General features: G+C 45.5%; 1 protein-coding gene across 1 annotated transcript in view; it reads right to left on the bottom strand.

Annotated features, from left to right (window-relative positions):
* INO80 (INO80 complex ATPase subunit) overlaps window positions 1-17,472 on the bottom strand; it is a 348,126-nt gene that overhangs the window by 44,336 nt on the left and 286,318 nt on the right. Inside the window, 1 exon segment of the mRNA XM_033951235.1 lies at window positions 13,078-13,172. Coding sequence (XP_033807126.1) covers window positions 13,078-13,172 — 95 coding nt within the window.

The raw sequence follows: 17,472 nt of genomic DNA, 5'->3' as shown, positions 1-17,472 counted from the left end.
ACCTTTGAGTGGAACCACCAACACACCTTTGTCCCAACTAGACATGCTGCAGCTATTTCATTTTTTTAACCTAATAGATTAGCAGATTTCAAAGACTGCATGGTCCAACTCATGTAAACAGCTGCCATGTGCTTGATGTAGAAAAGGGCATTGACAGTGCCTGGCATACTTTACATGGAATATAACAGGTCACACAGCTCTGTCTAGAATTCTGAGTCACTAGGTATCGCTGTTGTGTAATGGTGGGTATGCCTTCCCTGCAAAGGGCTATTAATGTTGTATCCCCATCTGACTCAGGGAACAAAAGCCAATTTCAGAACTGACCCATTTTCCAGCACTGCAGTGTGGGATATTACCATGAAGTAACTATGCTGACACATTCAACATTTTAACTAAAATGTAAAAAGCATTGGCCATGAAAAAGGATCCTTAGGGGGGGAAATTCAGACAGTTTCTCAGCATTTAAATTAGGGGTTCGGGCCACCAAAAGAAGCAGGCAAATTAAGAAAGTTACCCCCAGTAAAAGCAAATGGGCGACAGCAATGGGGAAGATCAAGTTAATATTAAATTAAAAAAAACACATACCTAGGCAATTTACTTATGGGAAACATACAGAAAAAAAAGAGCACAAAAGCTCATAGTCTAATTAAAAAGGTTAAGAATTTGCAAGCTCTGATGCTTGAGGCAGACTTGGATATTGTTGCTATCAGATACTTGGCTGTATGATTCCCATGAATGAAACACAATCATACTAAACTATAATTATTTTTAGGAAGGACAAGTAGGGCCAAAGGGGTGTAGGAGTGCTGCTGTATGTGAAAAAAAATTAAAGCAGGTAAAAGACAGGGGAACCTATAGAAAAGAGGAAGAAATATGAATTCTCCTGGAAAGAGATGGACCCTGTATACACACAAAGCTCCAGTACACTAGCTCTGGGGTGCCTCAGCACCCCAAATATTTTATGCTGTACTTTATTAAATTCATAGAAAAAAGCTCCACGCTGTAGAGCACCATTTCCAAACTTCTTCAAGTATCCTCTAAGACAAAAAAATTTAAATCAAGTTCCCCAACCTCGATTAGCAAAGATTTTGAAGTGAAGATTAAGTTCTTACCTTGATAATCTTCTTTCCAGTAGATGGGTACAGTAGTCCGGACTACAGGTTTAATCTCCCTAATCACATGAAACTTGCAGAAAGCTTCAAACAGATTCATCAGGTCCACCTCTTTGTGGCACTGGGCAGTACTACCGGTCCTGCATTCAGGGGCCCGGAGCTGACAGGGGTCCCGGGCTCCTCCAGGGTCCTAGGCAGTGTTCTAAGGCAGGGGCGCCAGTAGCTCGCCAAGGCAAAGTGAGTCGATCACCCAGAACTCACTTTGCCTTGGTGATCTATCGGGCCGATCAGTCTTCCTCTCCCCGACGTCAATTCTGCAGTCGGAGAGGAAGTTCGGGCCAGCCAATCGCTGCCTGGCTGGGCGGAACTTCCTCTCCGAAGGCAGAATGGACGTCGGGGAGAGGAATGCTGGTCGGCCCAAAGCAGGGAGAGCATGCGTCGCGTCGGCGTTGGGGCCTGTTATCCATTGATGGGTCCTGTTCCTCGATGGCAGCGGCAGTGGCTTGGGGAATGGCAGGGAGAAAGAAAGAAAGGGGGCAGGCAGGGAGACAGAAGGAAAGAAGAGAAACAGAAAAAAAGAAAGGGGGCATGAAGAGAGGAAGAAAAAGTTGGGGGAGGGAATGAGGTGTGGAGGAGAGGAAGCATACAGGCTGAAAGAAGGGAAGAAAGATTGGATGCACAGTCAGAAGAAGAAAGTGCAACCAGAGGACTCATGAAATCACCAAAGGTAGGAAAAATGATTTTATTTTAAATTTAGCACAGTGGAGGCAGTATTACCACAGTTTTCAAAGGAATTTGCCAAAATAACTTAATAGTTAACTGGGTAAATTCCCAGAGATGAAAACTTCCCTTCACTTACTATGCACAGTTCTGAATTTATATCTGCTGTCTGTATTTTACAATATGGTCCCCTTTTACTAAACCGCAATAGTGGTTTTTAGCGCAGAGAGCCTATGAGCGTCAAGAGCAGCGCTGGGCATTTAGCTCAGTTCCCTGCGCTAAAAACTGCTATTGTGGTTTAATAAAAAGGATGGGGGATATATTTGTCTATTTTTGTATGGTTGTTACTGAGGTGACAATGCATGGAGTCATCTCCCTTGACCTCTTTGAAAAAAACCCAGAATAGGAATGATAATTAACATTTTCTCAGTGTATAGTGTGCTTTCTGTTTTTTAATTTTATTGTTGGTAGATCATTTTGACTTGGTCATTTTAAAGTAGCTCACAAGCTCAAAAAGTTTGGGCACCTCTGAGCTAGAGCATTGAAACTGTGTATTTCTATTTTATCCCCCCTTTTACAAAACTGTGGAGCGTTTTTTAGCGCCAGTCGTGGTGGTAGCAGCTCTGATGCTCAGAATTCTATGAGCATCAGAACTGTTACCACTGTGGCTAAAATCCACACTACAGTTTTGTAAAAGGGGTTAGTTTGTGATGACATATTCCATACTAGGCGAAGGTGTTTTCTGTGTTCTGTGTGTTCGAAAGACATGGTTTTCTGTTAGGATTGACGGTGTAGGATTGATCTGTGCTGGTCTGGCTTGTTTAGTTTTACAATGGGTGTATTGATGTACTGCTCACTGCAATATGTAAGATGCTGCCTTTTCCTAGGTACTCATGTGTGACGTGTGATTTGTTACTAAAAATCATGTTTTTCTTACAGATGGGGGGGGGTGCCAAAAAATGATGGGCCCCGGATGTTACATATGCTAGGTACGCCACTGTATGTAAAGATACCAGAAAGCTGGCGTAGCAAAAACTTCTAAGTTTTGAGTATTTAACCCTCCCACAATCTCACGGGCACTCGTTTCAAGTTTATTGAGATTTTGATTTAAACGCAATATCAAATATTTTCAATGCGTATAACAAAAATAAATTTTGGGAAATAAATAAAACCATTTGAACAATAAACATACAAACATATCCATAGATGATTAAAATTACATAAGGAGTACAAGGATAAACTACATTTGTTTAAAAATGCGTTCTCCGCGCCTGCTCATAAATTTGTTGACTGGAAGGATCCAGCAATATGGCCAGATGTCAATCGGTGTCGATCTAAGGAAGGCTACAGAGGCTGCCATTGCTCTGACCTTATGGGCTGTGACCTTACAGGGAAGGGGTAATCCAGCCTGGGCATAGCAGAAAGAGATACAAGCTGCCATCCAGTTGGAGATGGTGCGCTTTGATACAGGTCGTCCCAACTTGTTTGGATCAAAGGAGACGAAAAGTTGAGGAGCAGTTCTGTGTGGTTTGGTGCGATCCAAGTAGAAAGCCAAAGCACGTTTACAGTCCAGAGTGTGAAGAGCTGATTCTCCAGGATGAGAATGCGGCTTTGGAAAAAACACTGGAAGTACAATGGATTGGTTGAGATGAAATTCAGAGACCACTTTAGGTAGGAATTTCGGATGAGTGCGGAGGACCACCTTGTCATGATGGAATACTGTGAAAGGTGGGTCCGCCACCAAGGCCTGACGCTCACTGACCCTGCGAGCGGATGTGAGGGCCACCAGAAAAATCACTTTCCAAGTGAGAAATTTAAGTGGAGCCTTTCTCAGAGGCTCAAAAGGCGGTTTCATAAGCTGCGAAAGGACAACATTGAGATCCCAAACCACTGGGGGCGGTTTGAGAGGAGGATTGACATGAAAAAGTCCTTTCATAAACCTGGAGACCACAGGATGAGAAGAGAGAGGTTTCCCTTGTAGAGGCTGATGGAAAGCCGCAATAGCACTTAGGTGGACTCGTATAGATGTCGACTTGAGACCAGACTGAGACAGGTGTAGAAGATAGTCCAATACAGAGGAGAGGGAGGCTCGCTGAGGCTCCTTAGAATTGGAAACACACCAGGAAGAAAATCTAGTCCATTTTTGGGAGTAGCATTGACGAGTAGCAGGCTTCCTGGAAGCCTCCAAGACATCCCTCACCGCCTGGGAAAACTGGTGAGGAGTTACGCTGAGAGGAACCAAGCTGTCAGGTGGAGAGACTGCAGGTTGGGATGAAGCAGAGACCCCTGATGCTGAGTAAGCAGTGAAGGAAACACTGGAAGGAGGCACGGTTCCCTGCTGCTGAGTTGGAGTAGAAGGGAGAACCAAGGTTGTCTGGGCCACCGAGGAGCAATCAGAATCATGGTGGCATGGTCGGACTTCAGCTTGACCAGAGTCTTTTGAATGAGAGGAAATGGAGGAAACGCATACAGAAAGCGATTCCCCCAATCCAGCAGAAAAGCATCTGCCTCAAGGCGATGAGGAGCGTAGATCCTGGAGCAAAATTGAGGCAGCTTGAAATTGTGGGGAGCCGCAAAGAGGTCTATCTGAGGCGTTCCCCACTGAGCAAAGATCTGATGAAGGGTTGCGGAATGGAGCGTCCATTCGTGAGGCTGGAGTAGACGACTCAAGTTGTCCGCCAAGACATTGTCCTTCCCCTGAATGTAGACAGCTTTGAGGAAGGCGTTGTGGCGAACCGCCCAATCCCAGACTCTGAGAGCTTCCTGGCAGAGGGAGGCCGAGCCCGTGCCCCCCTGCTTGTTGACATAATACATGGCGACCTGATTGTCTGTGTGAATGAGGACCACCATGTCGTGAAGCAGATGTTGAAAAGCTTGAAGAGCATTGTAGATTGCTCTGAGCTCCAGAAGATTGATCTGATGGAGTCGGTCCGCACTGGTCCAGAATCCCTGAGTGCGAAGCCCATCCAGATGCGCTCCCCAGGCATAGGCCGAGGAATCGGTTGTGAGAACCTTCTGGTGGGGAGGAGTGTGAAACAGCAAACCTCTGGATAGATTCGAAGAGGTCATCCACCAAAGTAGAAGAATGACGATGATGTGTCGAGTCAACGGATCCGACACCTGATTCCACTGAGATGCCAGGGTCCATTGAGGAATTCTGAGATGGAGCCTGGCCAACGGCGTCACATGAACTGTAGAGGCCATGTGGCCTAGGAGGACCATCATGTGTCTCGTCGAGATGGACTGGCGAGAAGAGATAGACTGGCAGAGATGAAGAAGAGCCTCCATGCGCTGAGGAGGAAGGAATGCTCTGAGACGTATGGTGTCCAGGACCGCCCCGATGAAGGGGAGCGACTGTGTAGGCTGTAGATGAGACTTGGGAAAGTTGATCTCGAATCCCAAACTCTGCAGGAACAGAATCGTGGACAAGGTCGCCGAGATGACCTCCGAGGCCGAGGGAGCCTTGATGAGCCAGTCGTCGAGGTAGGGAAATACCTGAAGACCCTGGTTCCGGAGTGCCGCAGCCACCACTACCAGACACTTCGTGAAGACCCTGGGAGACGAGGACAGACCGAATGGAAGCACTCGATACTGCAGATGCAGATGTCCCACCCGAAATCTGAGGAATTTGCGAGAGGCCGGATGAATGGGAATGTGAGTGTAGGCCTCCTTGAGATCCAGAGAGCATAACCAGTCGTTCTGCTCGAGGAGGGGGTAGAGAGAAGCAAGGGTCAGCATGCGAAACCTCTCTTTGACTAAGAATTTGTTGAGGACCCTGAGGTCCAAAATGGGTCGCAGGTCGCCCGTCTTCTTCGGAACAAGGAAGTACCGGGAGTAAAACCCCTGGTTCAGTTGGTCCGCCGGAACCGGCTCGACGGCTCGAAGCCAGAGCAAAGCCTGAGCTTCCTGAAGAAGAAGGGCGGTCTGGGTCAAGTTGGAAGGATACTCTCTTGGAGGGTGGTCTGGAGGGACCCGCTGGAATTGAAGAGAGTATCCCTCCCTGATGATAGCGAGGACCCAGAAGTCCGTGGTTATGGCCTCCCAGCGATGATAAAAATGATGGAGGCGCCCTTCGATGGGAAAAACAGGGGGAGGCAGAACGAGACTGGTTATGCCCTCGACGAGACAGTCAAAAAGGCTGAGGAGCCTTAGGGACAGCAGCCGGCTGAGACTTTTGCTGTCCTTTCTGAGGAGGCTGCCGTTTCGCAGGCTGCCTCGCAGGTGGAGCTTGCCTCGGCTGTTAACTCCGCTGATAGATCAACGGCGGTCGAGACTGTTGAGGCTTAGGCTTCGGCCTAAGGATGGACTGGAAGGATTTTTCATGATCAGACAATTTCTTCGTGACTGTCTCGATGGATTCGTCAAAAAGATCCGCCCCAGCACACGGGACGTTTGCCAGGCGGTCCTGAAGATTCGGGTCCATGTCAATGGTCCGCAACCAGGCCAAACGGTGCATCGCCAAAGAGCAGGCCGCTGCACGGGCCGAGAGCTCGAAAGCATCATAGGCAGACTGCATCAACTGTAGACGAAGCTGGGACAGCGAAGCAACCACCTCCTCAAACTCAAACCGAGCCTGGGACTCGATGTAGGGCGTGAATTTCCGAAGCACAGGCAGAAAAAATTCCAAGTAGGTGGAAAAGTGGAAATTGTAGTTCAGGACTTGGGACGCCATCATAGAATTCTGATAGATGCGTCGTCCAAACTTATCCATGGTCCTGCCCTCGCGGCCCGGAGGCACCGAAGCATACACCTGGCCTGGATGAGACCGCTTGAGCGAGGATTCGACCAAGAGGGACTGATGAGAAAGCTGAGGTCCCTCGAAGCCCTTATGATGCACCGTGCGGTATCGAGCATCCAATTTTCCAGGGACCGCAGGAATAGAGTATGGAGACTCAAAGCACCTCATGAAGGTCTGGTCAAGGAGCTTATGAAGAGGTAGGCGCAAGGACTCGGCCGGAGGACGAGGCAAGTGCATGGTATCGAGGTACTCTTTGGAGTATCGAGACCCAGCATCAAGAGTAATGTCCATGTCATCCGCCATCTGTCGGAGAAACGAAGAAAAAGACAGTTGGTCCGCCAACGCCGGTCTTCGAGAAGGGCTAGAAGAAGACGAGGCTTCGGGCTCCACAGAGGCCTGGGAACAGCAGGGCGAGTAAAAAACCTCGGGGTCCTCGAACTCCGGCCCCGGAGGACACCCAGCTGAAGTAGCATACCCCATCCGAGGCAATTTCTTCTGGGGCAAGACGGTCGAGTGCCGAGAGGAATGCCTCGAGGAGTGTCTGGATCAATGCCCCTCTCGATGCCTGGAAGGGGATTGAGCCCGTCTATGAGAATACTGGTCCCCAGGAGCCTCCAGGGAGTGGATCGGACTCGAGGTCGTCGATCGGAGAGGTGGAAGAGTCGGAGTCTCCCCAGAAGCCGCCCAGGTCTGATAGGGGGTTCGGAAGAACTCGTCCTGCTTCCTGCTATGCCCAGGACTGGGAGGCCTCGAAGGTGGACACCACACTGTGTCATGGGGCGGGGTAATAGGCTCCAAGGGAGGCAAGTCGCCAAGGGAAGCTTTCCTCGAGGGGATAGGCTCCAAAGGAGGCATATCACTAAGGGAGGCCTTTCTCGAGGGAATCGGTTCCAATGGAGGCATGGCACCAACCGAGGATCGCCTCGAGACGGACACCGCCCGCCGCTCCTCCTCGCCGAGCAACGAGGTCGTGCGGTGCGGTGGAGGAGGAGGAGGGGGCAGCCCGCCCCTCGGGACCGGAACTGGGAGGTCACCCTGGATCGAGGCAATCAGCCGGGGTCCCATGGTGGTCATGAGTTCCACAAACTGAGCCTCCAGAAGGGACCGCAACGAAGCCGATATGGAGGGATCCGCATCAAAAGGGGGCCCTTCCGCATGGTCTCAGCGCTCTTTCGGTGCAGCGTGCTTCCGCTTGCCAGCCTTCGGCACTTTAAGCACCACCGGTGGAACTGTAGGAGTCGATACCTGTTCCGAGGAGACGGAGGAAGGCACTGGCGCCGAGGTCAAGGCCGAAACCGGCGTGAACGACGCTGGTTTCAGAAGGCCCGAAGCAGCCGCAGAGGCAGAGGTCTTCGCCGACGGAGTCGAAGCACCAGTCGATGTCGAAGCTGGAGGATCCAACGAAGCTTCCATCTTGAACATGGACTCCCACAGCAGACAGCGGCGCTTGAACGCACGCGCCGTCAGAGTGGAGCAAGGCCGGCATGATTTCGGAAAGTGATCCGGACCCAGACACTATAGGCAGCGTTGATGCGGGTCCGTGAGCGAAATCGCGCGCTGGCACTTGCTACACTTTTTAAAACCAGTGATCGGCCGGGACATAGGCCGGAAAATCTCCGCCGCAAGGTCGAAGGCGCAGGGCCCCAGCCACGCGGCCGACCCGGTGTCGGAAGGAAAAAAATTTTTTTTTTTTTTTTTTTGAAAAAAGAAATCAAAGAAAGAAATAAATGCACAGGAGAGCCAAAAGAACCCAACCCGTGGCAAAATAGAAGGCAAAAAACAGATTCAATGGGTGCAGAATTGAAGTAAACTTCTCAGCTCCGCGGAAGAAAAAGAACTGAGGAGACACGCCCGGACCATCGGGCGGGAAGGCACTGGCGCATGCGCGGTGCGGGCATCTCGAAACTTCTGAGTTTCTTCAAGCAAGACATGCTTGTGAGACGTCCGTATCGGGGCTCTGTCGGATGACATCACCCACTAGTGAGAATACCTGCCTGATTGTCCTGGGATAACAACTCTCCTGACCTCCAACAATGCCAAATTTTTATCCTGTTATTTTCCTCCTGTGGATGAAAACGCCAGCAAGTGAACTTCCTGATTTACATGAAATTCCGATACCACTTTCAGCAGGAAGGAAGGCCGAGTACGCAGACGCACTCCAGCCTCTATAAACTTGAAGAAGGGTTTCCTACATGAGAGAACCTGAAGTTCCAACACCCTTCTTGCGGAGGCAATAGCTACCAGAAAAAAAAGTCTTTATGGTGAGATCTATTAGCAATGCCTCCTGTAAAAGCTGGTATGGAGTCCTACTGAGGGCCTGCAAAAAGAGATTAGGTTCTTACCTTGATAATATCTTTTTCAGTAGATAGGGATGGATGGTATGCTGAACCAAGGGTCTTACATCCGCTACAGCAAATACTGATCACAATTATCAGCACTTCCTTCTCCCTGCTGCTCCCAGTCAGTCAGTTTCAAAGGCAGTGACAGCCCTACAGAAGACAACAGGAGAAGGAGAATGGGAAGCTCCCCCCAAAACAGGAGCTTGATCTGCGCATACAAAACACAATCCAAGGAGAGGAAGGGAACAAAGTTAATCTTAATAATAATAAGCTATAGGGAACTATGGAACTCAGGGGAAAACCCCTATGGAACTACAGACAGTCCCCAGGTTAAGAACGAGTTACTTTTTTAAAGCTGTTCTTAAGTCAGATTTGTATGTAACTCAGAACTTGTAGATTTTAAGATTCTTGCTCCTTACCTCTGCTCCCAGCTGACAAAGGGCCAACTGTCCCTACCAGTGTTCCTTCTAAGGTACAGCATGCACGACCACACACTATTATTAATGTGGCCATGTTATCATCTCTGAATCTGCTGCAGGATAAATGTAGGAGTCTGTACCACTAGAAATACAGCTCAGTGAAATCAAATGAAGCTGCAACCATGTTCTTAAGTATGAGTCGTACTTAAGTAATCGAGGACTGCCTGTATATACATGCAATATACAATTTCTTCAAATAATGATTGCAGGCAGACACAGCGCCTCCAAGCAGCAAATAGTCCAGGTAGGTGCATCGATAACAATAGGGGGGAAGGAGGGTTCAGCATACCATCTCTATCAACTGTATTAAGATAAGAACCTAATCTCTTTTCCCAGTGCAATAGAGATGGTATATTGAACCAAGGGACATACCTAAGCAATCCCCAAAACCCTAGGTGGGAGAGATAAGCCTGCCTGCAAAATAGAGGCTCCAAATGAGGAATCCTCATGTGCTGCCATGTCCATCCTGCAAGACTTGGTGAAAGTGTGAAAAGACGATCATGTCGCTACTCGACAAATCACATCCAGTGGGATTGTTCTACATTCAGTATATGAAGATGCAACTCCTCTAGTTGAATGCACTCGAAAAGCGAAAGGCGGCTGTTTCTTGCAGACAATGTAGGATGATGAAATAGCTGGACATATCGTCTTGAAATGGTAGCCTTGGAAGCCGGCCTCCCCTTCTTCGCTGGATTTGTCAAGAAGAAGAGATGGTCCGAGAGACGAAAATCATTTGTGACTTCCAGGTATTGCAAGATAGCTCTCAGGACATTCAGCACCTTCAAAACTGTCCTTCTTTCTAGAACCAGAAGGCTAGGAAGACAGAAGCTGAGCTTCCTGGTTGATATCGAATGCCAATAGCACCTTTGGCAAAAAAGAAGGGACAGTCCACAAGGCGACCCCCCCATCTGTGATACAGGGGTAAGGATCCCTGCAAGACAAGGCCTGCAATTCCAAAAAACATCTAGCAGAAGTAATTGCTACCAGAAAGACCATCTTGGTAGTCAGGTTCATGAGTGTGGCCTTCTGTAAGACTGCAAGAGCCCTTCCAGCACGGTGTTAAAGTTATAGGAAGGGCAGGGCTGGCGAACATGAGGTCTATGCTGTAGGGCACCCTTAAAGAATCTGATAACGTCTGGGTGTAAAGATAGAGAAAACCTTGCACCCTTGGCTCTGAAATAGGAAACTCCAGTCACTTGAACCTTCAGAGAAGAAGCCGCCAGCCCCATGTCCAAGCCTTCTTGAAGAAAAGACAACACTGGCGATACTACGGCTGTGGTAGGGTCCAGCTTCTCCCTGTGACATCAAAATTGGAAGGAATCCCATGCCTTGGCATATGCCACGAACATAGCAGGCTTCTTGGCCCTCAGAATCATACACCACCACCAAATCAAAATAGCCCTTCTGACTAAAAGCTGAGCACTCAAGAGCCAAGCCATAAGACCAAAGCGCGCCAAATCCTGAAGAACGATTGGACCCTGATAGAGAAGTCCTTCGAGTGGCTGAATACACACCAGATCTGCAAAGCAGTGGCACCAGGGCCAGGCTGGAAGACACGTTCTAGGTGTCTGGCTACTCTTCTCAGGACTCTCCCTATCATGGGCCAGGGAGGGAATACGTACAGGAACTCATATGTTAGTCAAGGTTGCACCAGGGCATCGCGATCCCTGTGCTTCTAAGCTCATATCTGCGGCTGAGGAAGTGGACTGCTTTCCTGTTCTTCGCCGGTGCCATAAGGTCAAGCTTATGTTTGCATGCCTCTGGAAGAAACACTTGGCCTTTCTCTGTGTTGAATATGACTCTCAAGTACTCCAGTAACTGAACTGGCTGCAATTGGCTCTTTTACAAGTTGATAATCCAGCCCAGACTCTGAAGAGTCACCATGATGGCCTAGACCGCTCTCTCCACTTCCTCTGATGATCCAGTCATCCAAGTAAGGGTGGACAAGTCAATCCATTTTGCAGAGGGGGGCCATCACCACAACAATCACCTTGGTGAAGGTCGGTGGCGCTGTGGCAAGACCGAAGGGCAGAGCCGTGAACTGCTTTAAAATTTATTCTCTTCTCAACTCTCAACCAATATAATTGATTTAAAAACGGAGTCGCTCAATCATATTTCTTAGCTTTGAATACCAGAGGTGCCCCTGTGTTCTGAAGCAACTGAAACTTATATTTCAATTTCAGTGTAATACCAAAGTACAATGAATTACAATATTCTGAGGTAAAATAATTGCCTCACTGTTTAAAAATTAGTAGTAGAAAGGACAGAACGTATTGCATGTAGTTGACATAATTGAAATAAAAACCCTCTTAATCAATTCATTAACTTGGTTCTCAAAAGTCAAACAACAATTCAATATAATACCCAAAACCTTAGATTTCTCCTCAGCTATAATGTACCTTGCCAGTAGACAATGCTATTTGTTTTACCTATAAAACCTTCTGGATTGCCAAAACAAACTTGGTCTTCTGTTTGTTTAATCTTAAAAAAAATTACTAAATGTCCAATTATAATTGATAATTATCAACTAATGTTATTGTATTCTACTAATACTAATCATCATTTCTATAGTGCTTAAAGATATACACAGTGCTATAAATTTAATATTCAATAGACGGTCCCTGCTCAGAAGAGCTTACAATCTAATATGGACAGACAGACAAGACATCTCAGGGTTGGGGTTTCTGGCAGAAAAAATTATAAAATGGGTATAGGCATTTAACAGTGAGTGGGAGTTAAGAGTTGAAAGCAGCTTCAAAGAAGTGGACTTTTAGCTTGGATTTAAATTAAAGAATGACATGGGGACAAATTTGTCCCCATCCCCTGCAGGAACCCAATTTCCCCATCCCGTTCCCATGAGTTTTGTTGCTGTTCCTGTCCTATTCCTGTAAGCTCTGTCTTAACCACACAAGCCTTGAACGCCAGGAAAGGGAAGGCCTGCCATTTTGAAGAGGTGGGTCTGCTGGCTGGAGGGAGTAGGCATCCCTCTGGCGGGCCTTCGTGAACAAGGTTGGGGGGGGGAAGTCTTCAGTGGCAGGGGCAGTGGTTATCCCTCCTGATGCCGGGGAGGGGGGATGTATGTTGGGGGGGTTGCTTTACGGCGGTGGTGGGAGGGAGTGGGCATCCCTCCCGCTGCTCAGGGTGTGTGTGTGTTTGTCTGTCTATCTGGTGGGTTGTTTGACAGCGGCGGTGGGAGGGAGTGGGCATCCCTCCCTCTACCAGGATGTGTGTGTGAGTCAGGTAGGTTGCATACACGTTTTTAAAATTTTTTAAAGAATGACTTGCCTTTTTTAAATTGTTACAATAGTGGCCCATCAGATTTTACCGCTAACATTAGAGAATCTTCTCCCAAGTTGTCTATAAGCAAATAAATACATCCACCCTCTATTTAAGCCCTGTAGGTTCTCCTCTATGGAAAGTAATATCCCATCATCTCTAATAACTTGGTGTAAATATTCAAATACCCTGGCCTCCTAATGATTAAAAGTTACATTTTTCATATCTGAAAGAAAATCCAAATTACCCACAAGATCTTTATATGTCAGATTATGACATTCAAGACATATCTATATGTACCAGAAGCATGACCGCACACATTAGAATTGCAGGTTCAGAAATGCAACACATTTAACATTTTAAGCCACTGCTCTTAGTCAAGGATACGAAAAATACAGATAAAGCATACATACCTGCTCTGAAAGTCAGCCACCATGTCCCGCCTCTCAGAGATCTTTGATGACCCATCCAGCCGCATATATGTGTGTTTCCTGTAAACCATGTACTCCTGATAGAGAAACCAAATGCTTTTGTTAAATGTCATTAAAAGTAAGTTTGAACTTGTGTGTATGTGTGTACATACTCTGCAACTTTGCCCTGTGAATGCCTATACATATTTAGTTGCTCAATAAGTGCTATTTTACACAATTCATACGCAAAATTGATTTATAAATTAGCCCTATTTATGTGGGAGAAATGGGGAAAGAGCATCTCCCCTACCATGTGGTCGTTCTATATTGCCAAAGCCTTAATTTATAAACATACAGCTATGCTATCCACTCTTACCACAACCTCTGGCAATGGGTTTCAGAGCTTAACTATTCTCTGAGTGAAAAAATATTTCCTTCTTTTGGTTTTAAAAGTATTTCCCTGTAACTTCGAGTGTCTGCTAGTCTTTGTAATTTTTGACAGAGTGAAAAATCGATCCACATGTATCCTTTCTACTCCACTCAGGATTTTGTAGACTTCAATCATATCTCACCTCAGCCGTCTCTTTTCTAAGCTGAAGAGCCTTAATATTTCCTTATACGAGAGGTGTTCCATCCCCTTTATCATCAGATCTTCTTTGAACCTTCTCTAGTGCTGCAATATTTTTTTATTTTTTAAATAAGACCAGAACTGAACGCAATATTCAAGGTGAGGTCACACCATTGAGCAATACAGAGACATTATAACATTCTTAGTCTTGTTTACCATCCCTTTTCTAATAATTCCTAGCATCTTGTTTGCTTTTTTGGCTGCCGCCACACATTGGGCAGAAGGTTTCAGAATATTGTTCACTATGACACTCAGATCTTTTTCTTGAGCGCTGAATCCCAAGTTTGAGCCTAGCATCTGGTAACTATAATTTGGATTATTCTTCCCAATGCATCACTTTGCATTTGTCCACATTAAATCTCATCTGCTATTTGGATGCCCAGTCTTCCAATTTCCTAGTCTTTCTGCTGTTTTTCCCACAATCTGCATGCATTTAACAACCTTGAACAGTTTAGTGTCATCTGCAAATTTAATGACCTCACTCGTAGTTTCAATTTCCAGATCATTTATAAATAAGTTAAATAGCACCAGTCCCAGTACAGATCCCTGCGGCACTATTTACCCTCCTCCATTGAGAAAAATGGCCATTTAAGCCTACCCTTTTTTTCTGTCCGATAACCAATTCTTGATCCACAATAGGACTTTGCCTCCTATCCCATGACTCTTTAATTTTCTTAGGAGCCTTTCATGAGGAGCTTTGTCAAAAGCTTTCTGGAAATCTAAACTCACTACATTAACTGGCTTATCGTTATCCACACGTTTATTCACACCTTCAAAGAAGTCAAGAAAATTGTTAATGCAAGACCTCCCTCAGCTGAATCCACGCTGACTGTCTCATTAAATCATGTTTGTCTACATGTGCTACAATTTTATTTTTTATAATTGTTTCCACTATTTTGCCCAGCAATGAGGTCAGGCTTACCAGTCTGTAATTCCCCAGATGTCCCCTGGAACCCTTTTTAAAAATTGGCATAACATTGGTTAGAGACAGGTTACAGATCACTAACAGATCAGCAATTTCATGTTACATAGTAGATGACGGTACATAAAGACCCAAATGGTCCATCCAGTCTGCCCAACCTGATTCAATTTTAATTTTTTAAATTTTTTCTTCTTAGCTATTTCTGGGCAAGAATCCAAAGCTATACCCGGCACTGTGCTTGGGTTCCAAATGCCGAAATCTCCACTAAAACCTACTCCAGCCCATCTAAACCTTCCCAGCCATTGAAGCCCTCTCCAGCCCATCCTCCCCAAAATGGCCATATACAGACACAGACCGTGCAAGTCTGCCTAGTACTGGCCTTAGTTCAATATTTAATATTATTTTCTGATTCTAGATCCTTTGTTCATCCCACGCTTCTCTGAACTCAGTCGCCATTTTCCTTTCCACCACCTCTCTCGGGAACGCATTCCAGGCATCAACCACCCTCTCCGTAAAGTAGAATTTCCTAACATTGCTCTTGAATCTACCACGCCTCAACCTCAAATTATGTACTCTGGTTTTACCATTTTCCTTTCTCTGGAAAAAGATTTTGTTCTACGTTAATACCCTTCAAGTATTTTGAGTTCTTTCAGTACCCTGGGATGTATACCAAGTGATTTGCACTCTTTAACGCGTCGATTTGGCTTAGTATGTTTTCCAGGTTCACTGAGATTTCTTTCAATTCCTCCACCTCATCACCCTTGAAAATCATTTCCTGTTCAGGTAGATTTTTTTTATCCTTTTCTGTAAAGACTGAGGCAAAGAATTCAGTCTCTCCGCTATGGCCTTATCCTCCCTGAGCGCACCTTTTACTCCTTGACCATCCAACAGTTCCATGGATCCCCTCATAGGTTTTCTGCTTTTGATGTACCTAAAAAAATTGATACTATGAGGGTTTGCCTCTTTGGCAAGCTGTTCTTAATATTCTTGTTTAGCTTTCTTTATCAATGCTTTGCATCTAACTTGCTAGTGCTCAAGTCTCTTCTTATTTTTTTCATTGGGATCCTTTTTCCATTTTTTAAAGGATGTTTTCTTGGCTGTAATAGCTTCTTTCATTTCACCTTTTAACCATGCTGGTTCTCATTTCCTCTTCCTTCCTCCTTTAATACATTTATTTATTTAAAAACTTAATATGCCTCCTGTCACAGCGGTTTCTAAATAAACATACATAAAACAATACAAATAATATCAACACATATGAAAATAAGACCTACAAATTCTGCAGTTATTTGATGTTACAAAAATGCCCAAACAACATTAGGAAAGACAGATCAAAAGTATGCATCTATAAACAGCTTGGTTTATAACATCTTCTTAAAGCTGTAATGATCTGCACATAGTCTTAGTTGTCCACTAAGCTTGTTCCAATATGACATTCCAGCAATGGAAAACATTTGGGAAGTTGAGTTGCTACATATCTAACATTATCAGCTGTCAGTGGTACCAATTTCATGGAATACATCTGGTCTGGGCTTCCATGATGATATTTTTAAACAACATCCACGCCTGGTTTACATTTCTGACCCTTGCCACAAATCCTTTTAGCTTCTTTTTAACTATTTTCCTCATTTTATCGTAGTTGCACTTGTGAAAATTAAATGCTGCTACAGTAGATTTCTTTATCGACGTCATTCCAGTTATCAACTCAAATTTGATCATGTCATAATCACTGTTTCCCAGTGGACCCCCCACAGTTACCTCAGGTACTATGTCCTGCATTTCACTAAGGACCAAATCTAAAATAGCTCCCCTTCTTGTCGGTCTTGGACCAGTTGCTCCAAGAAGCAGTCATTTATGACATTTAGGAATTTTATTTCCCTAGCACTCTTTGATGTAACATTTATCCAGTCAATGTTGGGATAGTTGAAATCACTATAGAATACAAAGCCTGCTGAAAAAGTTGCTTACATCGAAAGCTCCTACCAGAGGTCCTCCGTCCAAAATAAAAAAATAAAAAAAAATATCAAATATCAAACATAAAATGAGGAGAGGAGAAAAAAACCTCAGTTAAAGCTCCATGGGTTTTTGGAGGAAAAAAACCTCTATTCTCACTCATTAAACAGATCTTCTTAGCCAAATCAGAATGAAATCTTCAAGTCACTGTATTCATTTGAAAATTCTGGGCCACTTGCCTTAGGAAAAACATTCAAACTGCACAGCGTGCATCACCACTGCCAAATAATTAGTAAAGCTAGGACTTATCTGTTCCCATAGTACTGCAAGCCTGTGCTGCTGCAACAAGCAAACACCTACTGCCAATGTCCTTCCAGGCTGCCTTCTCAAGTTGCTTCATTGGCTCCCCGACCATCTCCGAATACAATTTAAACTCCTCTTGCTGACTTATAAGTGCATTCGCTCTGAAGCCCCCCCAATATCTCTCACTTATCTCCCCCTATGCTCCTTCCCGTGATCTCTGTTCATCAGGCAAGCCCCTCATATCTGTACTCTTCTCTTCCACTGCCAAATCCAGACTCCGTTCCTTATTTCTTGTGGCGCCATATGCCTGGAACATGCTGCCTGAATCAATACGTCGTGCTCCTTCCCTAGCAGCATTCAAATCCAAGCTAAAAGTCCACTTTTTTGAATCTGTTTTCAACTCTTAACTCCCACTCACTGCTGTCAGATACCTATACCCACTGTATCATTTTCTCTACCATAATCTCTCCAACCCCGAAATGTCCTATCTAAATTAGATTGTAAGCTCTTCTGAGCAGGGACTGTCTATTGTATGTTAAAATGTACAGCGTTGCATATGTCTTTCAGTGCTTTAGAAATAATAAATAGTAGT

The sequence above is a fragment of the Geotrypetes seraphini genome, chromosome 7 (assembly GCF_902459505.1).
Source record: "Geotrypetes seraphini chromosome 7, aGeoSer1.1, whole genome shotgun sequence".
In the NCBI taxonomy this organism is placed as follows: domain Eukaryota; kingdom Metazoa; phylum Chordata; class Amphibia; order Gymnophiona; family Dermophiidae; genus Geotrypetes; species Geotrypetes seraphini.
The sequence above is the reverse complement of the archived record's forward strand: the minus strand, read 5'-3'. Positions and strand labels throughout refer to the sequence as shown.